The 26,010-nt window shown below is 43.4% G+C and overlaps 4 protein-coding genes across 5 annotated transcripts in view; all 4 read left to right on the plus strand.

The window, feature by feature from the left end:
* Positions 1–4,571, plus strand: part of LOC105696613 (protein kibra) — a 46,242-nt gene extending 41,671 nt beyond the window's left edge. Inside the window, exons 8-13 of the mRNA XM_012419211.1 lie at positions 220–306; positions 1,088–1,277; positions 1,387–1,842; positions 1,967–2,182; positions 2,271–2,749; positions 2,857–4,571. Coding sequence (XP_012274634.1) covers positions 220–306; positions 1,088–1,277; positions 1,387–1,842; positions 1,967–2,182; positions 2,271–2,749; positions 2,857–3,352 — 1,924 coding nt within the window. The 3' untranslated portion in view covers positions 3,353–4,571. The remainder of the gene's footprint in view (positions 1–219; positions 307–1,087; positions 1,278–1,386; positions 1,843–1,966; positions 2,183–2,270; positions 2,750–2,856) is intronic.
* Positions 4,572–8,064: 3,493 nt separating this feature from the next.
* Positions 8,065–19,681, plus strand: LOC105696573. Its single transcript, XM_023432014.1, is given in 10 exon segments — positions 8,065–8,178; positions 13,224–13,527; positions 13,785–14,007; positions 14,128–14,689; positions 15,220–15,467; positions 16,347–16,534; positions 16,860–17,115; positions 17,561–17,726; positions 17,809–18,028; positions 18,721–19,681. Coding segments are annotated over 10 exon segments (2,562 nt in total). The 5' UTR covers positions 8,065–8,069; the 3' UTR covers positions 19,007–19,681.
* A 1,620-nt stretch (positions 19,682–21,301) lies between these two features.
* LOC105696581 lies at positions 21,302–22,940 on the plus strand. The gene is made up of 6 exons (XM_012419152.1): positions 21,302–21,532; positions 21,601–21,789; positions 21,850–22,017; positions 22,205–22,371; positions 22,429–22,561; positions 22,653–22,940. Exons 1-6 carry the CDS (start codon positions 21,389–21,391, stop codon positions 22,695–22,697), a joined length of 846 nt encoding a protein of 281 aa, XP_012274575.1. The 5' UTR covers positions 21,302–21,388; the 3' UTR covers positions 22,698–22,940.
* A 170-nt stretch (positions 22,941–23,110) lies between these two features.
* On the plus strand, positions 23,111–25,904 carry LOC105696611 (GDP-fucose protein O-fucosyltransferase 1). Of its 2 annotated transcripts, XM_012419210.1 has the most exons (7): positions 23,111–23,383; positions 23,476–23,815; positions 23,904–24,019; positions 24,094–24,217; positions 24,704–25,065; positions 25,137–25,373; positions 25,610–25,813. In XM_012419210.1, the coding sequence occupies exons 2-7, from the start codon at positions 23,707–23,709 to the stop codon at positions 25,811–25,813; spliced, it is 1,152 nt and encodes a 383-aa protein (XP_012274633.1). In that variant the 5' UTR covers positions 23,111–23,383; positions 23,476–23,706. The 2 variants fall into 2 exon arrangements, with proteins under 2 accessions (XP_012274633.1, XP_012274631.1); XM_012419208.2 differs by having other exon boundaries at positions 23,111–23,815; positions 25,610–25,904.
* The last annotated feature ends 106 nt before the right edge of the window (positions 25,905–26,010 follow it).

Consider the following 26,010-nt stretch of genomic DNA (forward strand, 5'->3'; position numbering starts at 1 on the left):
ATAATATTATTATGTTAGAGTGGCTTCATCGTCGCGGTGAATTATGACGCGTCACAAAGAGGTCCTCGGATCCGTTCCAATACATTTGAGTCAAGCTCGACTTGATATGCCTGGCGTTTGGAATGATCCTTGAACGCTCGAACCTTAACCATTTCATATCTTAGGCCGCGACGCCATTAAGTAATCTACCTGTATTAATTATTACCGTTTCGTCATCAGGTATTCGGTCAGTGATGGACTCCTTCACGTCGGCATCGAGCGGGCGAGGAACCTGGCTGCCCTCTTCATTCCTGACAACTCGCAAGTGTGAGTATATCTCGTTGATGGCCCCATAAGCTTAGATCATTCTAAATCGCTTTAAAGGGCCAGTTAGATACGTACATTACGTGCGTGGCACTTTCAGGCCTCCGGGTCTCTCTCTCTCCCTTCCTTCTTCTTTCTCTCTCGAAGACAACGCGTCACTTAACGCTCGCATACAAACGAGGGTTATACAACGGCCGAAAGGCCGAACTCTGTCAACCGGCTGTGGAGTTAATGGCAGCGACGCTGTGTCGGTCTTGATCGTTACGTAAGCTCGGCCGCGGTGTACGTCGGCTGGTCGTTGATCCACCGGGAGGTGATTTCATAATTGCATTCCAATTTCAGACACGCTGCCGAGCGCGTACGCGATATAGGAATGATGTCACCCGTCGATTTCGCCGATAAATAATTTCCGGCCCTTGCGTGGGCCCGGGATTTCAACCATCGCGGTTGTCTAGGATCGCATGCCGACGCGTACGGGAAATCGTCTCTTACACATGCCTCGGGGCTTCTACACCCTTGACGACTTCCGACCTCGCTTTCGTACCGTCTTCTCTTCTCGCCGGCATTAATTCTTTCCTCGCATCTCTTCTATTCATCCCAACCGTGTTCCCGCAATTTTTAATAATGGATATAGGGCCTAGAGTTGTATAAGGGCGTCACGAAGATGGAATATTTTCCATTTACTGGATTTTAGTGAATTCTGATGGTCCATATAATATGGTGGTACCGTTGTTGCTCATTTGATCCGTTGTATTAATGTGTTGTATCTTTTTTGGGGGTATAGGTACATCAAAACAGCCTTGCTTCCAATGCAGCCCCCGGTCGGGCACGTGTGCAGCACGAAGCCCGTTACCGACCTGAGGAAGCCCAACTTCGGCGAGACATTCCCCATCGCCGTCCCGCTCAATAAGCTTTACACGAAAACGCTGCAAGTCAACGTCTGGTGCACCGGCGGCGAGTCTGAGGAGTGCTTGGTATGTCCCCCCCCTCGAGTTCGCAGCAGCTTGGCATTATACTTAAAATGAGACGCAGAGGTGTTCACCGAAGCTGGTCTAACCGTCGATTGCTCTTCGTTCGATTCAGGGTTCGGCCCAAGTCTCGCTGGCAGACTTCAGTCCGGAATCGCCTAGCGTGAAGTGGTACAACATCCTCTCGTTCCGCTTCATGCAACCCTCAACCTCGGAGACGCCGAGTACCAGCAATAGCGTAATATCTGGGAAACAAGGGAAGCACGATAAACAGGAGTCCGATATCTCCATGTACCGAGGCACCCAGGCGCAGAACACTAAGGAGGAAAGCAGCGACGAGAGCACCATCATCAGCTCCCAGACTTCAACCTTGACGAGGAATCAAGGCTGCGAGGAGTTACAGACCGCGGTCTCCCTGAGGCTCGAGGAGCTGGCTAATTGCCTGGGAAGCCCCGAAGAGGAAGACGAGGAAGGAGACAGCGACAGCGGCAGCGAGGACAGCGACGAGGAAGGCATCATCGTTGAGTTCATGATGGAGGAGAACGTTCTCGAGGACGTTCTCGAACATGAGGTATATTTTTGTTAATGGACGACGTAAGGATGAGACCAGGGCGAGTGATGCCCGAGTTGTTGATTTGTTCAAGTTTCTTTCTTTCTTTCTTTTTTTTTTTAATCAAGTTCTGGTCACTTTACAGGAGGACGAGGAACTCGCCGAAGAGGAGAACCATACTCAGGACAAAGAGACGAACACCGAGTGCGTCTTCATACCGGAACAGGGCAAGCAGAGGAGACTCTCTGCGGCCGGGGTTGTACCCGGTGCCGTCCACGACGACAAGAACTCCATCGTCATCAAACGAAGCCAAACGTTCTCCCCTAGCGCGGCCGTTAGCAGAAATCATTATATATGTCGGGTAAGCTATCTCTAGTCGATTCTTTTGAAAATCCGCTGGTAAACGAATGAGCGGTGAGATTAACGGAAGGTTTTCCCCTGCCAATCAGCTGAACCGAAGTGACAGCGACAGCAGCATGCCACTTTACCGCAGAGGTGGGCCTTTCCAACGAAATTCCGTTGAGAGACGGTCCCTCCGATGGCGACGTCCGTCTTCTGCTCTGAGCTGTAAAACAGCCTCGAAAAAATCCAATCACCTGCCACCCACGGCCAGAACGTCTCTGGATCTCGAGCTGGATCTACAGGCTCAGCACGCTAGGTTGAATAATCTCCACGACGAGCTGAGCAGGCTGCGAGACCTGAAACAAAGGCTGGAGCAGGCTCGCGAGAAGGGTGATACAGACCTGGCCGCTTGGCTGCTGGAGGACCACAAGTTCCAAACTCTGATGACTCAAGCAGAGAGCGGGAAGAACGGGAAGAGCGCCGAGGACCGAAAAGTCGAAAAGATGCTGAAGAAGACCTCGAAGGAGATCTACAAGCTGAGGAAAACGAAGGCAGGGAAGGGAAAACCCGACATTATTTCCTTCAAGTAAGTGTCAATTTTCTTCTCTACTCGCGGCAGATTGTGCTCGACAAAACCTACGTTCTCAAGTAGGAGAACGAGCTGATTACTAATTGCACGTCTTCGGGTTCTAGGGAGAAAATGGCCTTCTTCACCCGCGTGAACGTGAACGTTCCCGTGCTTCCTCCGGAGGACTTTTCGGAGCTGACTTCGCCACCGGTACCTAGTGCCCAACACAGGAGATACGCATCGGAACCGGCCACTGGTCAGTCCGTTACCGATCATGGTCGGGGTGGTGCCGGTCAGGTCCCAAGGACCGGCTTGAGACCCGTCGTTCATGGGGCAACAAACGGCATGTCGACGACGACGGTGAACGGTGTCTCCGCGGGAACCGGAGGCAAGACGGTCAATGCTGCTTCCAAGAGCGTAGCCGTTCCTGCCGAAAATTCGGGAAATGCGACGAACAGTTTAAACAGGTCGGATAGGTCGAGCAAACCTACCAGGGAAGCTGAAGACAGCAAAAGCACCCAGGGAGCCGGAGGGACGGCCAAGCCAACCGACGAAACCGGCGATAACGAGCCGAAGAGGTACGAGTACGTCGTCGACAGGGTCCTAGGTGTCGAAGTGTAATCATGCGTTAGCTAGAATGGTACTCGTCGATATTCCGAGTCGCCTTTAAACTCGGAGCATATGCCGGAGTGATTGGCGTCTTCCTGATAGTTAAATAGCTCATCCTCGACCCTGGAACCGAAGGAGACTCGACCACGAAGATCGGTCTCATCGGATGCTCGATGCCGACGCCACGGGGCAGGTGCCATGCAGGAACCAGGAGTCCTGAGCAAATAACATAGTGGACCGCGAGGGGGGGAAAAGAGAACTCTCGCGAAGAATTCCCGAGCCAGGAGAGATTCTATTTGCCAAACTCCTTCGAAGCGAGTCGATTATCGATGACGATGTCGACGCTCATTAAGAGGAGATTTCGATCTGACTTCATACCTGGTGGACTCACCCCGCGTAAACAGTTTTTCCGCTGTGTTTCTCGATATCGAAGCAAGCTTTAACAGAAAGCGCATTTCGTGAAACGAGCAACCACGCTGATCCCTTGACAACGATATTCCTAAATATTAAATTGTGGGTTCTAACGCCGGTTTTCTTTTCTGGAGCTTCGGGTAACTCCTTGCGCTAGCCTCGAGGAGCGGGGAGGAACTGCCGGGTCGGTCCACCTACTCTGTAGAAGGCAAATCTGGAACATCTCTTATGATATGAGCATCGTTAACGGGAGCGACGGTCGCTGTCGTTTCTCCTACCGCTACGTTTAATTTCCAGGAGCCATCAGTGGTTTTTGTCGTGGTCCATCGTCGTTGGTGTCGTTCGCACTCGACGCTGGTCGTAACTTCGAAATCGTTACCACCGCTACTCCCACTAGCCAATTCGCGAGCGTGACCGCGACGAAGGAGCTCTGTACATACACGAGAGTATAAATTATTTAATTCCGACGTCGGTTGATACTATTTAATTATTGACTAGTTGTACAGATCAAGCCGGGCTCCGTATTGGTCTCGAGCGTTATTTGGTGTCCTTGCGAGCCGGGGCGCACGACCCACCGAGCAGCTGGTCTGCGATTTGTGAAGATATTAGTAGAGCTTGTGCCCCGGTTGCTTGAATTAGCCCTTGAGTCGGCACCGAGGTCCGGACCCTCGATTGTAAAGAATTCCCAACGCCACTTTTAACGTCTCGCTTAAAATTCCAATTCCTTAAGGCGAAGTGAAACACGTCGAGGAACTTGATCGACGTCGATAAAGATTTTTCTAAATGCCTACGTTACCGACGTTCGTTTTTATATCGACAGCTGGGTCGCATTATTTTGGGTATTGTACCAAATGGCATACTCCACCTGTCGTTTTCATACAATATATATCAAGAAATCGAAGTAAAACTCCAAAAATCCTCTGGATTCGTGCTTTCTGGGGCCCTAATTGACTTGCAGAGGGACCCCCTGCGCCATCTGTGATTTCCAGGTCAATTAAATTTTCACTCCGAGACCTCGTATTCCCATCGTTTTGGCATTGAAGCGCATACAACACTTTTTTTGCCTTTATCCCGTTGAAATGCGAGTTTATCGATTACCAGAGTGTTCTAAATTCTCGTAAAATTGTCCCGACCCTTTAGTTTCTCATATTAGAGCCTTCGATAATTGTATATTGATCGAAATATGAGAGCTCGACGCCATTTTGGTTCTGGGTTTCACTTCACCTTAACATTCAAGAGTAACGGTTAAAGTTAATAACTGCACTTATCCGAATGATATGTCGTGCCGTTTCCATGAATCCTTACCATTGTCTTGAAATTTTCCATTCGAGGGTCCACCTCGAGGTCGGTACCATCGCGGTTCGATCGTTGGTTCAAGGTACCGAGCTTTGGACATTAGGGAACTAAAATCCTAGAGCTTAGGTCGACGATCGCATTTGCGGCGAGCCTGTTGCCGATTCGAGGGTGCGGTGTAGGGTCGATTTACCGAAGTGCCTTTTTACGGCGTCGTCACGAAGCCCGCGAGGCCAATGAGAAAGAAGTCGATCGTGTTCTTGTACGGTTCGAAAATCCGGGATAGACCATAGAAAGAAAAACTATGCCTTTTAAATGCCGAGATCAGGATACATTTGCGCGAAGACAAGCTGAAATTCTTAATTTGCGGTCGCGCCAGCTATGGGACGCGAAAGAAATGGTAAATGTTCCTCTTTAGTGACTTCGAGGTCGAATGCAGAGTTCGACGTCCTGCGTGGCGACGCCGTAATCGTGTATACATAATTCTATACATAATTATATTTTTCGAATGTGATCATACTGCCTCGATGGAGAGACGCCGAAGAAAGGGCTGGGGGTTTCTAGGTAGGGATGAAGGTACGAATACGTAGAGCTGGGGTCGAGCTATTGACTGTAATTCCAAAGTGCAGATCTGACTCTTTCGAGAGGGAAAAAGCGTTTGTGCCTTTACCGTGAAATGTACAATGTACGATAAAGCGCTAAGTGGGTAATGCCGACTGACTGAATATCGATTATAGGATATTGTTATTTAATAGGATATCTCCGTACTTTATGTTATCGGTTTCGGTGGTCCCGGCGGGGTCTCGCCGCGGAAAAGGGATATAGAATATCCTCGAAGGTCCTACATCGCGTTCCTTCCCGATGGCCGTTTCTCGGCCCTGAAAATACTCAGCTACCTAGCGGATCGAAAGGCCGGAAAGAAAGAGGTTCTTCCGGGAAGTCTAGCTACGTTTTCCGTTAAAATCTCTTTTCCACGGTGAAAGATCATTCAGCCGACCACCGACTCAACTAGAAGAGTCTCGTTGTCTTACACTCCCAGGAAATCGAGTGGAGCCGAAATTTAAATGGTAATACTTCTGTATCGTCGATCGGGCTCTCGATATCGCGGTGGAAGTTCGACTTCCCCGCCATCTTTAAATCCCGACGCCATTTGCCTAACTTCGAAGATATCGAAACAACGGGCATATAAATCAAAATGGTAATCGTTTTATTTCGACGGAGAACATACGGCACGAATTTAACCGTAACCAAATAACCTTGCGTTCTTCCGTATTTATGGATTCGAGACTTCCTGTATTCTCAAGCACGGTCAGCGATATAGAAGTATTATATACGTATGATTTCTGGATTCGAACAAGCTCCGATTTAAGCTCGGAAGGAAAAGTCACCCAGATTCACGTAACCCATCCCAGTAACGAACGATACCACTTCCGGCGAACGTAAAAAGTTGCCTAAACAAACGACAAGTGGGAGTGTCGCGATGAGGCTAAACGAGATGGGAGAAGTGGGGTATATATTAAAATTGCAAAATAATCTGTATATACAAAACTTGTACATACGCATCTCTAACGACCGTATTATATAAATATATAAATAAATCACTATGCAAATATAAATACCTAGGATAACGCGTAATTAGAAATTATCCTACGCATATACATCTATGTACTTGAGAGATACGGAGCGAGGAGAGAGACTCGCACGTACCGTTCATGTATTCGCGTGTTGTTCATATCGCCGCCTATCGAATATCGGCTATACCTATGTATTATTAATGTTATATTATTATTATTGCATAGCGTATCACCTATCAAAGTAAATAACGATAATTTCGTAAAACAACCATACAACATGCTTTGTAAGTAATGGTTCGTACGATAATTAAAAGAAAATACAATGTACCATATCTTGCTTTGGTTCACCCCCAAATCTACGACGTCCTTACATCTCAATTCCCGAAGACTCGAGCTCAACCTCCAAACCTCAAATTTTCTTGTTAACTCGGGATCTTATACTACTTGTTTTCGACTTTTCTGTGATTAACACTAGGTTTACGGGCATTTTATATATACCTGTTTCTACGAGCATCCGTTTGACGGGTAAACGAAAACACGCATTTTCTTTAAAAAATCGATTCATTCAAATTAAGTCTGAATTAAACAACCCTGGGCTTTACGTTTAAATGAATTATTAATAAGTAAAAAGTCCTTTTTTAAAAAATTATCACGAAAATGATTGGAATGCTCGTCCTCTCATCCTCGGAGTCAGAACTAGAAAGAATGCGCATCCTTTTCTTGCTACGACACCCTTTCAAGAAGTTTTCCTCTTCACTATCCGAAGATCCTTCTATCTTTCCACTTTCAATGCAAACTTTCACTCTCATCTTCGCCTTACACTCTCTGCAACGAGGCAAATATATATGGATTGTTTATGAAATTAGCTAGTCCATCAATTTGACGGGTTTCGTAGAGATAGGTATACTACATACAGATTTTAATAATTAGAAGGCTTAGGAAAAAATAATTGCGTGTACAAATTCTTTGGATGAAATGATTAATTTACGATACAAAAATGGTTAAAATTAATGCTACGGTTTTTTCGGTATTTCTTTTCGAAGTTTGAATTCCGTCAAATTGACGGGTCCCGTAAACCTAGTGTTAATCGGTAGGTAACGTGAACACGAAATTCCCTTTCGATCGTTCCTTTGGATAGTTGTTAGTAACTTGGATCCGTAATTTTCAGTACCCTGGTCTTTTTGTCGCTCATTGTTACGTAGCCCTTTTTTTCCCTCTCGCTGTCTTCTCCTCCACCCTTCGTTGCCGGTTCCTTATCAATTTGTAAGCAGTTCCTCGCCGCGCGATGGTCGGCCTCGTGCCGCTCGTGGCGGGGTTCAGGGTGGCGCATGCGTCCGGGTAAGCTCTGTTCCCCACTACCTTATCGCAGGCCCTTATCGGCGACCCGGGTGGGAGCGAGCCCGCGCAAAGTGTCGCCGGTGTGTCTAGTAGAGCGAGGCGCGCGTACCGCGATGCTTCGCAGTCTCGTTTGCGTCGCGGTCTCTGTCACTCTTGGAATCGCTCGGCTTCTTTTCCTGATACCGGTTTTCTGGGTGGAGGCGGCCCTGCCTCCAGGCGCAGGTTAGTTATCGCTCGCAGGTGGATCGATTCGTCGCGGCCGAGCGCGGCTATTTGCGGCGATTTCCATTACGCTCTTTTCTCCACGAATTAAGGTCGCGTGACACCAAGAGTGTCGAGAGGGTTTCGGAAGTGCTGGAAGTCTTAAGGTGAAATGAAACATCCTTCAAATCAGTCGACTCGAATACAACACTTTTTTTTAAGGGTATTAGACCAAACTGTCCGAAACTTTGACGCATCACTCCTGATCACCTAAGAATTGTCCTGACATATTCAAAATTTGGATTTTTCAAAAAAATGTTTTAACTCAGTCCAGACCAGAACCAAAATGGCGTCGAGCTCTGATATTTCGATCAGTATACAATTATCGAAGGCTTTGATATGAGAATCGAAAGGGTCAGGACAATTTTACGAGAATTTAGAACACTCTGGTAATCGATAAACTCGCATTTGAACGGGATAAAGGCAAAAAAAGTGTTGTATGCGCTTCTTTGCTGAAACGATGGTAATACGAGGTCTCGGAGTGAAAATTTAATTGACCTGGAAATCACAGATGGCGCAGGGGGTCCCTCCGCAGTCAATTAGGGCCCCAGAAGGCATGAATCCAGAGGATTTCTGGAGTTTTACTTCGATTTCTTTATAATTATTGTACGAAAACGACAGGTGGAGTATGCCATTTGGTACAATATTCAATGTAATTCGATACAGCTGTCAATATAAAAACAAACGTCGGCAACGTAGGCATTTAGAAAAATCTTCTTTATCGACGTTGATCAAGTTCCTCGACGTGTTTCACTTCACCTTAACGCATTCGAGACCGGAATATTTTTTCCGTTTCAAATACCGAGTACCGGCGAAAATAATGAAATTCCGAAACTGGTTGCCGCAAACTTGTGTCGTGTATTATCATGGACGTAATTCACGTCTGCGGCAATCAGGGATAGAATTTAAAATGACGTGAATTCACGTCAGCGGTAAACAGGAATAGAACTTGAAAAGACGTGAATTCACGTCAACGGTTGCGAATGTCTTAAGGTGAAGTGAAACCCCCCTCAAATCAATCGATTCCAGTAGCACATGTTTTTTTAAGGGCATTAGATCGAACCGTCCGAAACTTTGACGCATGACGCGTGAGCACCTAGGAATTGTCCTGACACTTTCAAAATGAAGATTTTTTAATCCAGATTTTTTAGCTCACCTCGGACCAGAACCAAAATGACGTTGAGCTCTCATATTTCGATCGATATAAAATTACCGAAGGCTCTAATATGGGAAACGAAAGGGTCAGGACAATTGTACGACAATTTAGAATACTCTGGTAATTGAGAAACTCGCATTTTAACGGGGTAAAGGCAAAAAAGTGTTTTGTGCGCTTCTACGCTAAACCGATGTCTCGAAGTGAAAATTTAGTTGAGACAAAAATCACAGATGGCGCAGGGGGTCCCTCTGCCGTCAATTAGGGCTTCGGAAACCATGAATCCAGAGGATTTCTCGAGTTTTTCTTCGATTTCTTTAGGATTATTGTACGAAAACGACATGTCGAGTATACCATTTAGTACAATGCCCAAAATAATTTGACACAGCTGTCAATTTAAAGACGAACGTCGGCGACGTAGGTTTTTAGACAAATCTTCACCGACGTCGAGCAAGTTCCTCGATGTGTTTAACTTCACCTTAAACTGATCTTCTGTCCGCTGCTTTTCCCTAAAAGGAGAGAAAAACTAATTTTAATCCCGGACCCCGAGCGCACTTACTCGTAAGACCGAGCTTCGAGTGCATTTCTTTCGTATAGTACGAGTTGTAGCTAGGTGCTGCAATTCCCTTCCAGTAATAAGTAGAATAGCCCGTGCCAATGCTACGTGATCGATATCCTTATCTGCCGGTTCACCCTGTTGAACGATTTGTCGGTAACCCGCGAATTCGTAATTTAACTCTAATCGACCCTTCGAAGCGACGCCGTAATTGTCAAAGTTTGTCTTCGTATTTCGTTCGATTGTGCTCCTCAGGTGGCATGGTAAATATGGACGGAACTATAACCTGGTATTGAGGGTGCCTTTCTTTTTGGTTGCTCGCTGGCGTGATTTCGCTCACTTTTAATGATTTCTTACGGTACGAGAATGTGCTCGACGAGGTAAATGGCCAATTTAAGGGAACTCGTGATTGACGGAACGTTTAATTAGATGGCGGTCTCACGCATTCACCATAGGAACTTGCTTTTCTATCGATTTAACACGACTAACGCCCCGAAAATACCTACGGTATTGAGTGCCTCTGGTAACGCCTTCATTGTGTTCCTTCAATTGCCCCGATCGCGACTATTCGGTGAATGATCTGATTTTTCTATATTTTACCTGATTTTACCTGGTTTTACTTTATCTTAAGCGTTTTGCGGTACAATTATAAAATGTGGTACGAACGGAAACCTTGGTAGGATTTTTCTCGAGGAATATTCCTTTTGCTTGATCCACTACCGAATATTGTGGCGAGACGTTTAGAGACACTGTTTTTCCACGGCGGAATATGCGACTTCCGCGGCGCTTCCGGGCCGGAAACGCAAGCGGACCGTGCAGCCAGTTCGTCCTAGCCGGCGATATATATCAAATCACTCCGATGCATCAAGGTCCGATAGCTTGTGCGTTTCGGGTTAAATAGGGAACATTATCCTAAAATGAAAAATCAGTAACGTCGCGTACATAAAAAAATGAATGTACATCTCCGTGACGGCGCGTATGAGCAAAGGTGGCTACGCACCTACCGGTAAATTTGTATAAACCAGTATACAGAGATTTTATTGATATGTGGATAACACGTGGACGCCATACAACTCGATTTAACGGCACGGATTACAAATCGTATAAAATACGATTTATCGTTACGTGTACGGCCATCTTGGCGGATTCAGTTTTACCAAGCAGCGTTATTTCGATTTGGAATAAATCTACAGCGAGGTTCTGCTCGGAAATGTGAAAGAATTAATTACGAGTGGGCCGAATTAAGGCATCAGACTTCTAAGTCTCAACGATCAATCAAATCCACGAAAATTAATCCTGTAGCGGGTTCGCGAAGAACTGCTGTTGAACCATCTGATTGGAGTGAGGCGGCCTGAAGAACATTTGAGCAACATTTGGCCATGGACAATGCGAGACACTCTTTCTCGAAGGAGTGTCCTGCACGTGGTTAGAAAATAACTAGAGAAAGGACTCGAAATTTATGACCAATTAGGGGGGTTCTTCAAAGTGGCCACTTCAGGGTCTGCCATGGCGACGCACTTCAAAAAGGGTATCGTATGGCTACCAGACATCGCGAACTTTCTCCAGGATTCGAGGAAGTCTGTGCCGACCTGGAAAAAACGATCCTTTGGGAAATGCTGTCCTAAAGTCAGCCAATCAGGGCTCAGCATCCCAAGTGCATCCCTTCCTAGCTTTCGACAGAGGAGAGGGAAGAAAGTGCATCGCAAATGCAACTTTCCATTTTTTTTGACATTAGACTCAAATAGGACTTTGAACCATTCGGATGTTTTGTCTCCGCACTGGGACTTAGTGCGTAAACCGGACACGCGATTGTACCGCAAATTCATATTGACAAATTGTATTCTCTATCCGGTATTTTATTACTACAATAAATTGTTATTGTTATGTTTTTCATTTAAATTAGTGCGTGGTGCAAATTCAACGGACCCTGAATTTACCCGCCAAGCAACTTAACTCAGCGCTCACTTTTTAACGGCGCAAACAACTGCTCTTATCGAATTGCATGATAAAACGGCGATAGGCCTCTCCCAGTGAGGAAAGAACGGAAAAAGTGAGAGACTGCAATGCCGATAAAGTCATTTGGCGGGAAGTCGATTTCGGAAGAGCCTAACGTGTTCTAGGTCGAGCTTAGAAGGAATCGAGCTGAACAAGGGTGTATCGACCGGCTTGGACAAATTGATCCTTCGGAAACAGGGGTGATCGCTTTGACGGCTTTCCCGTGACGTCACGCGATTTTACGTGCCTGCTCGCCGTGAAATATCTGTGCTTGAGCAGCAAGATGAGAAAAAGGGTGGCGAGGGGATGCTATCCTAACGAGGGAGGTGCCGAAACTTGGTGGCACTGCCAGCCACCGCGATCGCGATTAAACCACCCCCAAAAAATGCCAACACGCGATCCTGGACTTTTCCGTCGGGCTCGCCTTAAAAGGGCTTTTCTTTTTTCGACGTATTTGTGGTTTCGATTCCCAGCACCGTCAATCGAGCCCTCAATATTTCTACAGGATGTTTGCCGCCATTGCCATTCTCTTCTCGTTTGTCTCTTGCAATTGTTCCGCGAAATCCCCTAAAATTTCATCCGGGTCGAAATGGACATTTCTGAATAAAAAATATTCGGCAGAGCTAAGCGTTCGTCTGTAGTACAAGTTTTACGTAGAATACGTCTTCCGAAATTATAGATGTGGAGTATTATCTTGGGAAATTGAGGATTTTAATGCTCGAGATCACGCGGAGATCAGCCGAAAATCGTTGGAAATCGCTGATATACTGTCAATATTTTAAGGCCGATCGCAGATCGCAACGATTGCAACGATTACTCATTTTCGATCATGCGACAGGAATTTTAAAGCATATCAATTACTTAAGATGCCGACTGTATGGAAAATAAAGCTAGAGTTTGAAATGGTGCCACTTCCTTTATTTTTAACCCCTTAACGCACAGATTTAAAAAAAACCGACCAAAAAAATCAATTTGTTTAAGTAAAAAAAACACTAGAACATTGTCTTGGGAAAAAAATAAAATTCTCGATTATATTCGAGGGTGAAAATATTATAGTAGCATAAAATACAACGCCGCTCGAATTATCTCGAGTGTGCACAAGTTAAGGGGTTAAACATTTATTTCAATTGCCTATTTAATTTTTTTCAAAGCGCGTCTGTGCACAAGTTTTCTCGAATTCCCTATATGTATCTTCGTGAAATATAATACGTATTTTACGTCGAAAATATCGGTTCGATATAATAATGAATTAATACACGAGGAAGAAAAGGAAGTGAGAGGCGGAAAATATTGTTCGTTCAGAGGACGAGGTCGTCCTGATCGAGCACCTGCCGGGCCGGCGAGTTCACCTGCAGGACTTCTTCTGGACGGGCGCAGAGGACGCGCCACCATGGCTGGACCCGGACCAAACATTGACGCTCTACGAGACCAGGACGATTCACCACACGGCGACGATTTATCTACCAGAGGGAGAGAAAGAAGAGCCTGGGAAGAGCACCGAGGAACCCCGTGTTCCAGGATGCGCGTCCTGCATCGAGCCCACTCCTACTCTGGAGGAAGTCGACCAAGACATTGGCGTCCTGATCGGAGACGACCCTGGACCTAGGTAATTCATGTCGAATTAATTACACATACACGAGAGAATTTATTTCTTATGCTTCTTATATATGACTGCATTAAGTATATTACTTTTACACGACTGGGTCAATAAGGCATTGCACTTTAGAAGTCCCCGTTTTAGAAAGATCCTTCAAGACGTTCAAGAGCGAAGACGTGCTACTTGTGGCACGTCTAATTTCCATATTTTATATCGCTGTAAAGCTAGATTATAATCCATTGCTGATCTTGCGAGGTGTTCTCCAGGTATTGGCTCTTGACCGTGCTTAGAGCTGGGGAAACGGTACCACCAAAAGTCGAGCTTCGCTTGGCTCGTTTATACCGAGCTGCGTTTTCGAGGCAACAGCAACGACACCTCGGACTTTTGCCGATGGACCCGAGAAGCCGAAGAGCGGCTCGCCGAGGAACGGGAGGGAAACCGACCTGGAAGGACCTCGAGGAGGCATGAAACTTTACCACGCCTAAACGAGTTTTCGAAATTCAAAAACCTAATCCCCATGGTATATCATTCCAGTTTCTGAGATCGACCAATAACTCGGAGTCCTCTCCATCATTCGGATCCAAGGACCCGATAATTTCACCCACGGAGTCCACCTCGAGGACCTCGACGAGGCGCTCGCGACCCGGAAGACTCGCAAAGGATCAACGGACCGACGAGACGGAAACAACGCTTATACCTGAAGAGGATGTCGATAATGGATACGATTCCGTCGATCGAAACATCCGATCATCGAGACTGGTAGCTCGAAGTCCTGCGGATGAAGGGGAACCGGTGGAGAACGTCACGGAGGTTCCAGCGACCAGGAACTCCACGGAACCTAAATTTAATTCCCAGTCGAGCGTGCGAAGGAGAGGTGCGGACCCCCTGTCCCCATTTTTCTCCCTTTCGAAGGATTTCGCCAATCCCTCGACGGGTTTGTCCGCGTCCTCGAACGCGAGCAGGTCCAAGCTCAGGAGTCTGGACGTCGGCGCGGTGCAAGTCAGGATGCAAAACACCAGCGTGACCGAGGGCGGTGCCACCAGGCTCGTTTATTCCGTCCATCTCGGTGGGAAGCCGGTTCCCGCGGCCACCGCGGCCAAGGACATGGCCCTGCTATCCGAGCAGGAAGTCGCGCTCGAGCTCGGGGCTCCAGTCATCGTCCAAAGTGAACGTGAGTACGCGATCGGATGCACACTTTGAGGAAAAAAAAAAAAAAATTTCCCACGTAAATTTACACCCTAAATAATTGCTTATTTTCATGCCACTATTAATAACGTAAAATGACATTGTCCATATAATCTCGCATTCGGTATCTAAATTTACCCAAAGAATGCATTTTAGGCGTACGTTTGATGTAAACGCGTAAACATAAAGAGTAATATCACATACAGAGGGTAATTTTACATGTAAAATGTATAATTGGTCTACATTAAACATGTACATTTCGAGGGTAATCTTACAATCGGTGATAATATTGATGGGTTTCATATGGTAACCCATACGTAAAGTTATTAAGTCATTTTCTGATTTGTAATTTTTCCATTTTACGTGTTTCTTTCTCTTTTTTTTTTTTTTTTTTTATGTAAAACCAGTTATGTAGGGTGTGAAAATGTACGTATAATTCCCATTGGTTGTTTTCAGCGCAGGGAGAATTTCAAGATATCCGTTGATCTATTTCTTGACCATCGGCTTGGATTTCAGCCTATCTGAAGGAAACACATCCCCTGGCTCTCTCGAGGAAAAGAGACGCTTGGCTGTTTGTGGGTGCAGCAGGAGCCGCCCTGATCCTCCTAGCATTCGTTTTGGCGGGTCTCATCCATCTCGCCAAAAGGAAACGGGCCCAGAGCGCGGTTTCCGCTCCTCCGCCCCAGAGCATCCTGAAGAAGGACCCAGGATACGCGTCCACGAGCCCGGGTCTCGACAACGTGGGATACACCTCGGAGACCGAAGTTAGGGTAGCTCCGATCGTTGCTCGGGGTTAATTTCGTATTCTCGCTGTTTCGTGGTACCCGATACCTCCGGTACAGCTGTTTACTCGAATAATTTAGAATTTAGTAATTACTCGGGATTCCCCGGAAACGGAGGAGCGCCGAAGAAATGGGCGAGCTCTCGCGTGCCGGCACGAGGGACGCCCATTTCGGAACCGAGCGACTCCTGGTATGGTGGGGGTTAATGTTGATGTTAATGTTAACGTTGATGTTAACGCACGGTATTACTCAGTTGCTACGGTATTGGATAAGGCTCGTGAGACATCGCGTGTCGGCGCGAAAAGACAATCGCATCATACCAGCCGAAACGGGGAGCGACCATCGGCATGAGAGGGAACCCTAATCCGGTCGCTCACCTGAGCAACCTAATCGAGAGCTGTTTTTTTTTTCTATTTAAATAATAGAAAAAGAAATTACTCAAAGGAATATATCTAATCCGGCCGAAACGAAAAAACCACGCTTGCTTTGAGGAGGTCTCGGTTCCAACGTGCAAAGGGAATTTTCCTTGAAAATTTTTATCCTTAAAAAAAATGCCCATAAGTCTCAAGTTTATTAAACAAAAATGTATTTCAGTGAGTTATACAATTTCTCGTTTAGTCCTGCGTATGTTGATTCAATGAGGGGGGTATTTTTTATTATGTTAAAAAAGAAAAGACAAATTGATGTAGTCGATTCCATTATCGTGGTTTGACTTGAATTATTTTCTGAGAGCACTTTGGCATTGCGTGTACAGGTGCATCGACCGCGTTTCAAGGGAATGAACGTCCTGGGTGATATCGATTATAACGAGACAACGTGTCTACCAGGAAATGTAAAAGAAACGTCCCTTTTTATCCACAGACGGAGCGTACCAGCCGGAGGCATACTCCCGGAAGTCAGTCCAGGACGCCGTTGTCTCCGATCACTCCCGATAGCGTGATCGACGAGCTGCAGGACCTCTCCAGCGAGGACGAAGAGGAACCCCGCAGAGAAAGGACCTCGGCTTCATGGAACGCTCAGGAATATTACGCCCGGATAAGGAAGCCCAGGTACTCTTCCCGTTCCTGGCTCCTTTTCACTTCCGTTTGCTCTGACTTTTAAACTAACCCCAAGTTCACCCCTCATTCATTAAACATTAATATGTTTTTTTTTTTTATTTCATAGTATAAACGCAATACTCTCTAGTACCACCCCACGTTTGTAGAATAAACCACGTATATGTATTAATTTTTAATACTACGATTTATATCAAATTCGGTATGATATAGACCGGTGGGTGTAGCAAGGATTTTACATAGGTAGACTTGTAAAACGGTTAAAATTGCAAAACGTTACTAATGATACTTTTCTGTTATTTCTTTTTCTGTTATGTAGAATCGAGCATCAGAGAGTGAGCAGAGCGAGTATGGGCGATCGTCCAAGAACACCCGATTCCGTGGACACGATGGGCAGAGTCGGGAGGACGGATACGATAAGAGGTCGACTGGAAAATGTAGAAAACCCGGAAAATGGCCGTGTGCAAGAAGAGGACCTGGTCTCGCCCCGTTCTTACCTCTCGATGCCATCTTGCAAGCAGTTTCCCACCATGCGAACCGTGGAACCATTGTCCAGGGTTTTAGAGCCTGTGGTGGTAAAAGATAATAATTTTACGTTCGCTATTCACTTTTTAACGGTATCCGTCTTTCACCGGGTGAATATACTCTGTGAAAATATTCCCAGGGTATTCAAAAATAATCATATACCTTTGCACTAATTCAGGATTAGTTTCCTTACGGTGGTACAACCGCAGAATCAGTACACCGAACAAAAAAAAGAAAACAGAAAAAAGTTGGTTGACTCAATGAAATATGCATTGTTACAATAAAATCCTGCGATCACATACGTCCAAAGAAGTGTCAGAAAGAGTAAAGGAAATTCAATAAAATCTCTTCTCAACAAATTAGTTGTTCCTCCGAATTATATATGATTCAGGCAACAATGTGTACCAGCAATATATGTTTATTTCAGTCAACTAATCTTTTTTTCTTAGGGTATTTGCGGAGGAGTGGAAAAGTATATAAACTTGTTAATTTCAGATCAGACACCTTGACATGGAAATGGATTCCCCGGATGTGCCGCGCAGGACCACCGATCCTGGGAAGAGGGACGAGAGATTCTTAACGAAGACACCCAGCGCAACGAGAGACCCTGGAGTACTTGGGCCCATCGTCTGGGACCTCAGAAGACAACGAGCGCTCGATGGTACGATTTTCCTGTCATTCGCGTTCGATAAAATCAGAATCAAAGAAGCGTTCCTGACGTAAATTGCCGTATTATTTGCTAGATACGACTTCGGAGACGGACGTCGACCCTCCGAATATCCGGGGCCCTGTTGGACGTGCCAGAAGAAGGCTCCACGAGCTACTGGAGGACTCTTTCAGTCTGTTTGGAAGCCGAGATGCAAAATCCAGAGACGTGGCTCCTTCTCGTCCACCCTCTTCGACGTGTTCCCCGGAACGTAACACGGTCCTACCCGAGGCCAGAGGAAGATCGGCAAATGTCAGGTGTGCTGCGCTTTCTGCATAAACGTGGTAAACTACATTACCCATAAGGTGATATGAAAGAATGCCTGTACATATATGAGAGGTCCAATCGTTGAGGAGAGTATTCTCCGAATTGGGTGTATCGATTCGTTTCAAATATTACCAGGTAAATATGGAGGCTCTAAAGTAGGTCCTGAAACTCAGGAAATTTTATTTTTCATAATAAATTTCTTTATTTATCATGGACTAGAACCAACATGGCGTGGCCCGTGCACGTTTTCGATATTTCCTTCTCTTAGTCGTTACGTTACCGAAATTACATATGGAACGCTTCGGTTCGTATAATTATCAACGTAGACTGTAAAAGACTCCGACATAAATATAAATGCCGGTAACGGGACGCGCCAGCTTATATTACCACTTTAGTATTCAAAATGACGTTACCACCAAAAAGGGTATAGATGAATTTTAATTTCTCGACTCCGATTAAACTTCTCAGCGTCTTTCATATCATCATAAGATGTTCACAAAAGGCACCAATTGTCGAACATTTCCAAAAGCCTTGGCTGCAATTCCAAAATTACCGAGAATTTCACATCGGGGAAACGTAGGTTTCTATTTACAGTATGACATTCTCTCTACGTATTCGTTATATTCGATTGCGTATGACGTGACACGGTTGTAATAATGGGCCAATTGTCGAACTTGTTCAGCCCGGTGGCCACTCCCACGTCCGAGACGAAAACCCGGCCAAGGACGTCATTGCCGCGAAGTGGAATCCAGGAAACGATTCCGGAAACCGGAAACTCCGGTCCACATCCGCGCGGGGCCTGGGGCTCGCGGCCCCTGAGTGCCGGGCCCTTCCACCGGCCCAATCTCCCGGAAGTCGACACTCATCGCATCCTGGTGGACCCCCAGCTGCCACCGGAAGACCCCGCGGTACCGTTGATCGCCGCCATAAAAAAGGAACTACAGAAATTCTCACCCGAAAAGTCGTAATTCCGATTACAAGGACGACGCATTAAAATATCCTAAATGTAATATTAAATTGCTAGGTGAGCGATGAAAACAGTTTCAAGATTACGTTTCAATGAAGCCTAGCTTCCTTCTGCGCGTGCGCTACCAATTTTTCATAAGTCGGAAGCTGGTTGAGTTAATTCTACTAGATGTACTATAATAATACGTTATGGGCAATGCCCGAACGATATTAAAAAGAAATAGGGCACCTCGCCCATAATGTGTACAAATCAAACGGCAAATATCTGTTTTCACGCTTGGCTAGCAATATATGAGTATTATATATACGTGATATTAATTACAATCGATCCATTGATTAATCTTTGATGATAAGGATCGCAAATGCGAGGCTCGGGCGCAATTCCGCAGAGTATTCTAGGTACTAGCAATACACATTGTGCCACTGTATTTAAGATTAAGTACGATAGTTCCATTGATAGCTGATTAGAGGAATCATGCACTGTAAATATCTCCTGATTGCCGAAGAACGTCTTCTGGCCTACGTGATCGTGAAAGTTAAATTCAAATGTGCGCGATTGGTGTACGAGGCAGTCGAGTCCGTCCTTGAGTGCGACTGAAATTTATTGTATTAACGGCGTTCACCACCAAGTGGGGACGATGACTTCCACCGCTAGATGGCACTAGCATCGAATTCGATGGGAGGTAACCAAAACGTGCTTTCTCGCTCGGATGAGGGAGACGCGACGCATAATGGGCAGTGTTTAGCAACGGGCGAAAAATGTGTGTGTATTTTGCACGTATACAACTCACACAACGGCTAGACGCCTCTGGACTAGGCGTCGGTAAAATGGCATTGAAATTATGTCGTTGCACTTTTTTATATGATAATGACCACTTATCGAAAATCGCTCCCATATAAACACAGGTCAACATTTCATCTTCGATATGAGCACTCGTTAAGCTCGATCGGTTTAGAAATACCCCGTGAGGCCCTGCAAAATCGCTGGAGTGGTGAGCGCCTTTAATAGTTACTGGACTGGGAACGATAATAAGTTCAGTCGGCATTTCACCGAGACTTTATTCTCGATTGAAACGCTATTGGACCGATTCCCTAATTTCGGCAAGAAAGAGTCCATCGACTCTTCGCAAAGAATACTCGAATGGTTTTATACCTTCCGTGATGTTTACGATGTTATTGAAAATATAGGCAGTATGTGGCTACATGAGTCGCGAGTTTTATTTTAACGCTTCTTATTGTCATTTCAGAAATGGCTCGAAGACTCAATGTAATCATTCTCTAACCGAGGCGCAGCAAAGGATGTTTAAGAACCTAGCAGGCTGTGGAAGTTTTCTCTCTCTTTTTTTTTTCTCTACGCATCTGAGGAAAGCCGGTATTCCTTGATTTCTGACTTTTTCAAGCCACGCCTAAACAAGCGAAATCAAATACGAGGCGGAAATGTCTAGCAGCTCATCGAGCTCGAGTACCGAGACAACGACAGGCGATAGCGATGATTCGCAAGATGATTTGACTCCCTCTTTAGCGGAAGTGTCCTTTAAATCCGAGGACCAAGTATTATCCCCCGAAGAAGTGGCTAGTGGTGCTTTGACAAGGTGATATCGTTCATAGTATTAACCCTTAACCCAATGAAATATGTTTACGATTCACGCCTTTCACGTGAAACGTATCTCTGACGATTACATTTTTAATTAACAAGATATATAATTAATATATTCCAGAATCTTTACCGAAGATTCGGACTTTCCGCCAAGTACTAAAAGTAATGTCGCCTTACAGAAGCGAGCGTAAGTAGATTTCATTAAAACGTAAATATGAAGACATTGGTAAAAAAGAAAAAAAAAAGTATAATAATGTTTTGTTCACAAAGCCTTTTTAACGAGGATTTGGAACGAAGGAACAATCGCGGATTTCCAATCGGTGCAAGGTCGCCTAGACTCGGTCGCCAAGTCAGTTTATATATTAATATTAATCAATTCGCCGATTGATTCATTTTCTTATTTTATTTTATTCTCTACCTTATTATGAAGTGGGATAACAAAGTTTTATTATCTTGTGACAGCAGTTGCTTTTATTAGTACATTTTCTGCCGTACAGTTGCAAAAAATTCTACCCTCTTCGAGCCAGAATCCGAAAAGCAGGCAGAAGTCTCCCACAAGTCATTATTCTCCCTTAAGAAAGGAGGAGGACTTGAAGTGGGGACTCAATAAATCGGTACGGAAGTCCAGGTCCACGGCACTTCCGGCTCGTACGTTCCAAGAGGCATTTAGTGCCCTAAAAATAAATAATCCCCAGGATTTTCCTGTCTAATCGGTCACTTTGAAAATTAACAATGCCCAGTAATCAATTCTACCTGGCCCAGAAGTGGAACGGCTTCGACTCCAGAAATGAAGGTGGATAATCAGTCGGTAATTGTTGAGCCAACTTCCTCAGATATAGGAAGAAGCAGTAGCCGAAGGTTCTACCTTGTCCGTACAATGTATTACTACAACTTTCGCTTAATCTACGTGATTCTTAATTGCATCGCATTGGTAACTATTTCAGCCCAAAAGGCTAATCGGTGTAAAACTAAAATTTAGTAGTGTGTATCCTGACTCAGGTGGCAGGTGTCATATTCTTTGGTGCTGCAGTTGCGCTGACGATTTATAAAGAAACAATATTGGTCGTCATGAAATGGAGGATTTATGTGTCATCGTTGTCCTCCTTGTACGTAGTAGCTTTTCTTCTGATGACCTTGAGTACGGCTGGACTTTGCTTCGTTCACCGCGGTCCTAGAAAAATGGCCTTGGTGAGCATTTTTATTTCAAATGAGAATACTTTGCTAAGTAAGAGAAATGTTTTCTTGCAGCATGCAGGTTGCACCTTGCTGATGGCTGCAGTTATGATCTCCATCCCATTTCTGCAAACTTCTGCACAAGCCAAAGTTATCCTGGATGCGGAGTCTTCTATGTTGTCATTTATCCAGCCAAAAGTAGATCCTTCTACCGTGGATATTTGGGATCACTTCCACGAGACGGTACTGTTCCTTTCGATGCATTATAAATGAAAGTACATATTTGTTAGCATAAGATTTTAATGATGACTTCACACAACGGTGAAATGGCTATAAATTAATGTATCATTTAATCACTTGATAAGACTTGCGAAATCAGCTTCGAAACACCTTGTATTTACAGTCATTAACAATATTTATGATATTTAAGTTCAAATGTTGCGGGGTACATGGATACCTTGATTGGTGCCGAAAAGAACAGGTTGCTTCGAAGAACATCACTTCCGGTGAAAACATCTTAGATTCGTACACCTGTCAACTCCCTGAAACGTGCTGCAAAGAAAGCAGGATTGAACCTACTGCACCCAATAAGTTCAAGTAAACAAGTTAGTTTTATTTTTGAAGATCATCTGCATACTAGCAACTGGTTTTTAGGTATACTATCTGTACTGAATCTCCTACACCGTGGAATACTCATCGCTCAGGGTGCTTGCCATCTATAAAAACGGAAATCTATTACTTTGGAAAGGTGTATAGGATCATTAGCTTCACGACTGCTGTTATTCTTGTAAGACATGCATCAAAAAAATTGTTACACCTCCCTCTTCACGATTTATAAAAAGGCTTTACACTAACAAATACGCTAATTTTCGTTTCAGCTACTGCAGACTATTGCGTCAACGTTATTGTTTACTTATATGTAAACAGAAATTAAAATTGAAGAAACTTGGTAACATAACTTTACAAGACTCAATGTATGAAAAAATTATCTATCATTTTATATGGCTATATTTAATAAACACTACAATGAATTGTAAAATAATCGGTATTATTGAAAGATGTAACTTCGTATCATTAGAGATGAGCTGAGAGTTTTCTTGGTGGACTTCAGTGGACTTGTTGGTAAGAGATGTTAAAAGATGTTAATCGACGTTTGTTAACACAGAGATGAGGATTCCCTGAATTGGGCCGCCATTGGGGGTATCAGATGGTAAGTGCGTTAGCCGTCCACATCCTCCGCCCAGGGGGCAGCACAGGACCGGTCGCCCGACCCGGCCCGTGAGCAATCTTCCAACTCATCTCTGAATATACAGTAAATAGGAATGCTCGCGTTCTGACGATCAATTGACGTCAAGAATAACCCCTAAATATTCACTGAGTAATTTGAAGAAATAGTATTTCTGATGGCATATTTTTTACATCTACATGTTTGTCGTAGCTTTTAAATAAACAATAAAGTTTCTGTCTCAAAATAATAGTTATTGTGTTATTTGTATAGGGCCGAAAAGTATTTATCAAGTAATGTTTTATTTTAAAATGTGAATTAAAGACAAATACATATACACATAATACAGTGAGAAATATGGTTTATATTTGACGAACGTGACAGGTTACTGATGAATTAATGTATCCATGCCAATTAATACACTACTCTGTCAATGCAAGTTTCTATAATGTATTGTTTTTATTAATTATTTCTAGAATTAAAGGAGAAATTATCTATGCACTGTCTAACTACATTTTCATTAAAAGGCGATCAATACGTTTAATTTCATATCCAACCCGCAAGACTCGATCGAATTTACATATATGGTTCATTTGTTAAGTTTAATCCGAAAAAGAGAAAGAAGAAAATAACATTGCTTCAGAGATCAATAAACTGTTCCATAACAATCACAAAAAACTACTACAAATTAGATTTATTTAGCAAATATGATATGGTTTCTGTTATGTAGCATTATTTTATTTAATATCAATGAAATATGCTGTAATAGTTTTGATATCGACAACAATGGGTACATTGTTTATTGCCCGTGCATGGGTAAGTTTATAATTGACCAAAAATTTAATTTATTAAGGTTCTTACTTTGAAATAGTATATTAAACTACTAATATGATTTTTCTTTTAGGCCGTTTTGGTAATCAAGCTGACCATTTCCTAGGAGCTTTAGGATTTGCTAAAGCATTGAATCGTACATTAGTTCTGCCACCATGGGTAGAATATCGTACTGGAGAGATAAAATCGGTTACTATTACAATTCTGATAGCCATTATTCAAAGTAGACTTTTACAATTTTCAATGCATTTTTTGTTTTACAGATTCAAGTTCCTTTCGATACTTATTTCAATGTATCACGTTTGCATGAGTTTCACAAAGTGTTGTTAATGAACCATTTCATGCGCGAGATCTCTCCTATAATATGGCCACCTGCTGAAAGAATATGTAAGTTGTATCTATTTACGTAAGAAGTATACATGTAAGATAAATTTAACTTGTATAAGCTAAACAATTCTGGATTGGTAATGTCAACTACTAAAATATAAGTAAGGCAATCTTTTAATATTTTTATTCAGTACTGCATTCATTCTGCATAGTCAAAATGATTGCATGTCATTAACTGGTGGTGCTATTCTGTAATTAAGTAGTAACATTTAATGTTATTGAGGTGTTGACATTCAAAGTATTACTACAGGAATTTCCATGTAATACCTTAATAATATTAACAAATAATATTAGTAAGTATCGAGGCTGTGTATTACATTTAACATACCCCCAATAATATTGTAACAAAAACAGTAGCAACAGATCGTTATATAACTTTTTCAAATAATAGAGTACTTCCAGTACTATCCAATACAAAGACTATAGGTAAACCGGAAAGGCTTGTCTGTACCACTTAAATTACACATTATTTTTATCTTGTTGCAGCATTTTGCTATTCGGTACGGAAAAATGGATCCTGCAATGCAAAAGATGGCAATCCATTTGGACCTTTCTGGGATACTTTCAATATTGATTTTATAGGATCCGAGTTTTACGGACCCCTGCATTATGATGTATATCATACTGATATGGCGGTGCAATGGCAGAAAAGGTATTCTTCAACAAAATGGCCTGTTATAGCATTTACTGGTGCTCCTGCTAGTTTTCCGGTTCAATTGGAGAACAAGAAACTTCATAAGTATTTGGAGTGGAATTTTGATATGCTTAAGAAAGCAGAATCTTTCATAAAAGAGAATTTACCGAAGGGTGGATTTATAGGTATACATTTGCGCAATGGAATTGATTGGGTAATACATTTTTTTGTTTCATACATGACTTGATTCATTACGTAGCATTCTACATTCCATCTTCTTTTTAGGCTCGAGCCTGTGAGTTCATATCTAACACTCCAAATTTATTTGCTGCTCCTCAATGTTTGGGTTACCGAAATGAGCGTGGTAAAGCCACTGTTTCGATGTGTTTGCCACCAACTGATTTAATAATACGTCATCTGAAACGTGTTATTCGAAATGGCAATGATATTAAATCCGTATTTGTTGCATCAGACAGTAATTATATGATTAAAGAATTAACGAAAGCTCTGTCAAGAATGAAGGTAAATAACATTCATTTTTAATTGTTGTTGGAATTGTCTTCACAAATTGCTTATTTATTCTTATTCTATTTAAAAAGTATACAATAAAATAAAAATTTTTAGAAATAAGTAGCTAGAGAAAAATATTGTTTATCATATTTACGTTATGCTGTAAGAAACTAGAAAAAGTCCGAGTCTATTATTAAAATTTGTTTCATTTATGTAATTACACTTCTATGAATATTTCCAATTATTAGGTCAGTGTACATAAACAAGATGAGCCGGTATCCCCTCATTTAGATCTTGCTATTCTTGGAAGAGCAAATTATTTTATAGGCAACTGCATATCTTCATTTTCTGCCTTTGTCTCAAGAGAAAGGGAGGTCAAAGGATATCCTACATACTTTTGGGGTTTTCCACCAGAAAGATCATCGACCTCCACAAATCACGAAGAACTATAATTATTTTTTATGTATTTAAATTATTGTTTATATATCAGTATGATAGATATAAACCTTTTTACACAAATGTGCGGCCATAAACTTTTTTGCTTTTGTATCCAACGCCCTTTACATAGTGAACTCTGAATGCAACTGTGATACCATTTCTAAGCCTTATTATGGTCATTTACAACCAATCATTTGCATTTATTTATATA

This window comes from Orussus abietinus, unplaced genomic scaffold (genome assembly GCF_000612105.2).
Source record: "Orussus abietinus isolate OABI.00-Male unplaced genomic scaffold, Oabi_2.0 scaffold101, whole genome shotgun sequence".
NCBI classification, from domain to species: domain Eukaryota; kingdom Metazoa; phylum Arthropoda; class Insecta; order Hymenoptera; family Orussidae; genus Orussus; species Orussus abietinus.

Excerpts from the sequence above, each read along its gene's own strand:
- LOC105696581 (XM_012419152.1), top strand. The coding sequence starts at position 21,389 with ATGAAGGTGGATAATCAGTCGGTAATTGTTGAGCCAACTTCCTCAGAT. Across the intron at positions 21,790-21,849 it reads GTCCTAGAAAAATGGCCTTG|CATGCAGGTTGCACCTTGCT; the intron begins GTGAGCATTTTT and ends GTTTTCTTGCAG. Across the intron at positions 22,372-22,428 it reads ACTGCACCCAATAAGTTCAA|GTATACTATCTGTACTGAAT; the intron begins GTAAACAAGTTA and ends ACTGGTTTTTAG.
- LOC105696611 (XM_012419208.2), top strand. The coding sequence starts at position 23,707 with ATGATATGGTTTCTGTTATGTAGCATTATTTTATTTAATATCAATGAA. Across the intron at positions 24,020-24,093 it reads GTACTGGAGAGATAAAATCG|ATTCAAGTTCCTTTCGATAC; the intron begins GTTACTATTACA and ends TTTGTTTTACAG. Across the intron at positions 24,218-24,703 it reads GCCACCTGCTGAAAGAATAT|CATTTTGCTATTCGGTACGG; the intron begins GTAAGTTGTATC and ends ATCTTGTTGCAG.